This window comes from Macrobrachium nipponense, chromosome 25, assembly GCF_015104395.2.
Source record: "Macrobrachium nipponense isolate FS-2020 chromosome 25, ASM1510439v2, whole genome shotgun sequence".
NCBI lineage: Eukaryota > Metazoa > Arthropoda > Malacostraca > Decapoda > Palaemonidae > Macrobrachium > Macrobrachium nipponense.
In genome coordinates this window covers 7,714,888-7,720,094 of record NC_087214.1, presented here as the reverse complement: position 1 = coordinate 7,720,094, position 5,207 = coordinate 7,714,888, and the positions used below count along the sequence as shown (strand labels likewise).

Genomic DNA, 5,207 nt, shown 5'->3' with positions numbered 1-5,207 from the left:
GTATCGCGAGGAGGAGAACTCGATGAGGAAGATCATCAAGGAGAACATCCTCCCCACTGAAGAGGGTAAGACGGTGAACCTTATAATATATTACAAGAGCAGAAGAATGAAAGACTTGATCATGAAAAATAGCCTTTGACAGCATTTTTTCGAATCTTCCTTGCCCCACTTGGAAATCATACGATGGGGAGACAGTGAAATGCTAGGTGCTGGCGGGGAGAGGTGAATGAACAACCATAATATATATATATATATATATATATATATATATATATATATATATATATATATAATATATATGTATATATATATATATATATTATATATATATAAATAATATATATAATATATATATGCATATGTATAACTGAATCACGAAAGTTTGGAACATGATAAATCCATAAATAAAAGGTATAAGCTACGAAGAAAAAAAGCAGAGTAAAGGAAGTTGAGTCGAAAGATCTTGTAGAAATTCCGTTGTTTATTTTTCCTTCGTGGCTTATACCTTTATATATATATATATATATATATATATATATATATATATATATATATATATATATATATATATATATATATATATATATATATATATATATATATATATAAAAATACCAGTGAGATCTCTAGATTACATTCCCAAGAGAAGACAAATGCTTTTTTTTTTTCCATGAATCCCATTGAAGGTTCTGTCCGGTGAAGTGAATGCTGAACGTGAAGGTTAGATGAAGCTATGTGGTCGCAACCAGGATGGAAAGGGTCACTTGGTTAAACAGCTAATCTATGAGGATTTCTGAGAATTGGAAGGTTAATTTTCTTGGAATATCAAAAGTCAAAGGAGGTTTCCAGGATGTATGAAAAAACACAAACAATGAAGATGAAATGTATTAATTCACCTCCTATATAAGACAGTGTACTTAGTATTACTGTTTTTATGGGTGTAGTCAGTTATTATTCAAGTCCCTGCACCATCAGATAATTCATCAAAAATTCAAATTACAATAGTAGGATTGAAATCAAAACAAGTCATGGTCCTCGTGTGAAAATAATGACTAAATTGCCTGACCCAACCTCGCAATGGATCTGGATTGACGAAAGGACTCCTCACTGAGCAGGGATTATCCTGTTGACATAGTGGGTTTTCCTCCAGCCAGGCAGCTTTTCGAACATCAGAGCAGAGGCGTCATTATAGTAGAACACAACGCCATGGGGAAAAAAACCCTCAGACATCTGGAGTCGACCCATCACCTCAACGAGGAGACTTCCCAGCCCTCGCCTACTGTAGTTGACATCAACCCACAACAAGCCCACAGTACCGTGAGGGGTATAGCCTACCTGCGCGATTGGTGTTGCTTCGTCTTCTGCAGAACTGATGTCATTTAGATCAATGACCTTCTCCTCCACAACATCTGGGTCTAAGTAAATTCCCAGCATTGGCAAGTTTTCTGCCAAGATGCAAAAAACGTCTAGAGAAGCGTTCTTATAGTATTTGTTAACTTCCAGCATTCTTTGTATGCCTGCTCTCCCCAGCCTCTGGACCTTCATGCCTGCTGGACACCTGTTTCAGAAAAAGTAGGTTAACTCAGGAGAAATGCGAGAGATGAATGTGTCAGTGGTCAGTGCCTAAATATTACGAATGCTCTCCAGTCTTGGCCCTGTTTTTATATTATTATTAGTATTATTTATTATTAATTATTAATATTATTATTATTATTATTATTATTATTATTATTATTACTACTTATTATTATTATTATTATTATTTTTTGTTCTAAGGGTCCACAATAATACAAAGTAAAACGTCCGTGTATAATTTTGAAGACTTTACAGAAAGCTTTCGAACCCTTCCCTGGGTTCATCTTCAGTCCAAATCTTGGACTGAAGATGAACCCAGGGAAGGGTTCGAAAGCTTTCTGTAAAGTCTTCAACATTATACACGGACGTTTTATACTTTGTATTATTGTGGACCCTTTAGAACATTATATATACTCTCGTGATAGAGAGTTTTTCCCTACTATTATTATTATTATTATTATTGCGGATATTGCGACTACTTCACGAGAACTTTCCAATTAGTTACTTCAGAATGTCATAATACTTGATTCATTTATTTATAAAATTTAGACTGTCAAATCTTAAACATAAGAAAATGAAAAGAAATGGTTGTAGCGTCTGGTCAGAAAGATAAAGAATAAGTCCCAGCAAATTAAATGAGAAAGCTATCAAAACTTGGTATAAAGGTAGACAATCCACAGCTGTCCAAAGAAGTAATGGCAGAGGTGATGGACAGTTACCCTGAAAAAGGGAAATAGAAAGGGAGGTAAGGTAAAAGGCTAAAGAGTGTGTGCAGCCAAGGGGCCGAGGGAGCATTGCAAATTCCCTCTGTGGGCACATCTTGGAGCTAACTTTGATTCTATTATATTCTGGGTTAGATATGAAAGGGTAGTCTCCACATTTTAACTCATTCCTTGCCTTCTAACAGACCTGAAAACGCATGCAAATAGACACACGAACGACGCATGCATGTCTCCTCCGGTGTAACGTGCGTTTTCCATTTCACACGCACTCCTTGACCCTTGAACAGGCGCTTGCACATTCCGCTTATTCAGGTCATTTGTGTGTCTGCGATCTCTTCGATGTGGCCGGGTATGTTGACGAAAATTTGTCCTATACAAGCGATTTAAGGAATTCGCTGTTTCGCACATGTCTTAACACTAACACTCGAAGCTGAACGATTGTCACGTCGCCGCGCTTTTCACTCACGTTATTGACCTTACTTGTTTCCACTTTAGTATGTCTATTTATACATATCCAGTGCCTTTTCTGGGGACATAATAAAACTAACTTTGATTCTATATTTTTATGGGTTGGATGTGAACTGGTGGTCTTCTCATTCTTCAGCTCTATAATATCTCTGTTGGTATTTACACCAAAGTACTTTTCCTATGTCCTATATCTCTGATTTTTTTTGTCTACTGGTTTGCATCTTATTATATTTCTAGTTATCTACTTGTCTTACTAACTGTCCCCCTCCCACTTCTCATCAGATGAAAAACCCACAACTTTCAAGATCCCAGATTGCATTCATCTTCTCGTAGCTTCATTTGTAATAAATTATTATTCGTCCTACTCCTGCCACAAAATTCCCAAGTTACGTATTCCCACTTATGCAATGCCTCCATTTTCATTGTAAGGGTCAGCTGCGAGAGTAGAACAGACCTCATATTATATATATATTATATATATATATATATATAATATAATATATATATATATATATATATATATAATACACACACACACATATATATATATATATATATATATATATATATATATATTATAATATATATGTATATCCTGCTTGTGGTTACTGTTACGTGAGTAATGGGGAGCATGAAAAATATTATTCGTTAGGGCATGAAGGTGGTAAACTTGCAGTATACATTAACTGTGGAATGAATATGGCACTGAAAGTTCCCTGCGACATTCCTTCAACCAAGTTGCTACAACTTATATGTTTTGATATTTGAGTCATTCTACAATTACAATATAATGTTATTTGCCCAATTTCTCTAACTTTATTTGCAACTTTGCACGGCTCACTGTTAACGAAATTGTTCTCTGCAGAAATGTGATTTCTGTTGTTTTGTTAAAACTGCTTTAGCATATGCAAAGATTAAAAGGGAGAGTCAGTCATCCCACGAAGTACATACCTCAGAGGACTTTCTTGTCGAGTTTCATAGGCGTAACATGTACCTCGCATTCTGGAGGCGTATCTCAATTATATCCTGAAGTGTCACAAGCACTACACCTAATTGGTAGCTTGATATGAAAAAGATATTGACTGGTGTTTCTTCCACTATATCCAAGAAATGACTGCCCTTCATTACTTTGATGAGCAGAGGAACCTCTTCCTCTCTGCAATATATGCTCATGTTCTTCCCTGAATAAAAAAAGAAATATAGATAAAGACAAGTAACCAAGAACTTGTTATAAAAATAGCTTACCTGATAATATTCCACCAAATCTTGTTTAACAATTTAAGCAATGATGATGTAAAAAGAAAAAAATCTGTCTCTTGGGATAAATTAAAACCCAAAATGATAAGTAGACTAAAGGCAGTTCCAGCTATCTATACAATGACCTTGGTCTTCTACCCAGTTCGTATATTATGTTCAAAACCCTCGTAAGTAAAATGTCCTCCTCCATTTCTAATCAAATTTCAGGTTTGATAAAAAGTGTCACAAACATGTAGTGAACATTAACCTACAAATGTCGTTTATTATAAAATTCTCTCAATTTCGGAATAAAAACCGAAGGGGACTTTATAACTGAAAAGCGATCCGTCACGAAGTGGACTGGCCACTTATCAATTCCCTTCTTTGCGTTTATTATGAGGCTAAAGTGGATCTGATATTAAACGACATTTGTGACTTAGTGCTTGTGATTATTAAAACAACACTTCTCGGTGTACGTGAGGAACATTCAAATAAAATCATTTATCATCTAAGTGTTCATGTAATACGTAACCGTCTAATAGGGACCTTGGATATATTTTAAGAGATTGTCGTTAAATATTCTCATTATACAATTATCGTTTTTGTTTTCTTGGAGACAAGAACTATAAAAGCAACAACTTAATCATTATAGATTTTTAAAAAGAGTTCGACTGAGCATTAATGCAAAGTTTTACGCGTGAGTTAAGCAGTCCTACATATTTCTCCCTTGCAATTTCTCCGCTAGCGACTCAGTCCTCAATGGTAATCTATCATGAAAACAAATGTTTCCTCTTACCTCAATCAGTGACCTCCAAATGACGATATGAGAGTCCTGGTAATCCCTGGGCACATAGATCTCGTTCTGGAAGCAACCGTTCAGTCCCCTGGCGGTCAGTAGCAAAGTGTTGTACATCTGCCGGTGAATACTTTTATAAGTAGAGTTTTATTATAGTAATATTTATTCTTACTGATACTGATAACTTGGCATTCTAAGTGGCGAACTACACTGCATAAATGTTTATTCGTATTATCAGCTAATTGGAACTTCAAAAGTTGAAGCGAAGTCGTTATGTATTACCACCATTGCACAAATTTCCTTGTGTTTTAATAATGTACTAACTTTTTTTTATCTATTTATTTATCATTTCGTTAATTTATTGTTAATATTTTTATAGGCGATCTCTTCTTCCTCCATTTCCCATTACC

The 5,207-nt window shown here is 35.1% G+C and overlaps 1 protein-coding gene across 1 annotated transcript in view; it reads right to left on the bottom strand.

The window, feature by feature from the left end:
* Nucleotides 1-1,492: 1,492 nt before the first annotated feature.
* The window catches only part of LOC135198977 (uncharacterized), a 45,909-nt gene continuing 42,194 nt past the window's right edge, over nt 1,493-5,207 (bottom strand). The window contains exons 6-7 of the mRNA XM_064226896.1: nt 4,798-4,914; nt 1,493-1,558 (exon numbers count right to left, since the gene is read on the bottom strand). Of these exons, the coding sequence (XP_064082966.1) occupies nt 1,493-1,558; nt 4,798-4,914 (183 nt within the window). The remainder of the gene's footprint in view (nt 1,559-4,797; nt 4,915-5,207) is intronic.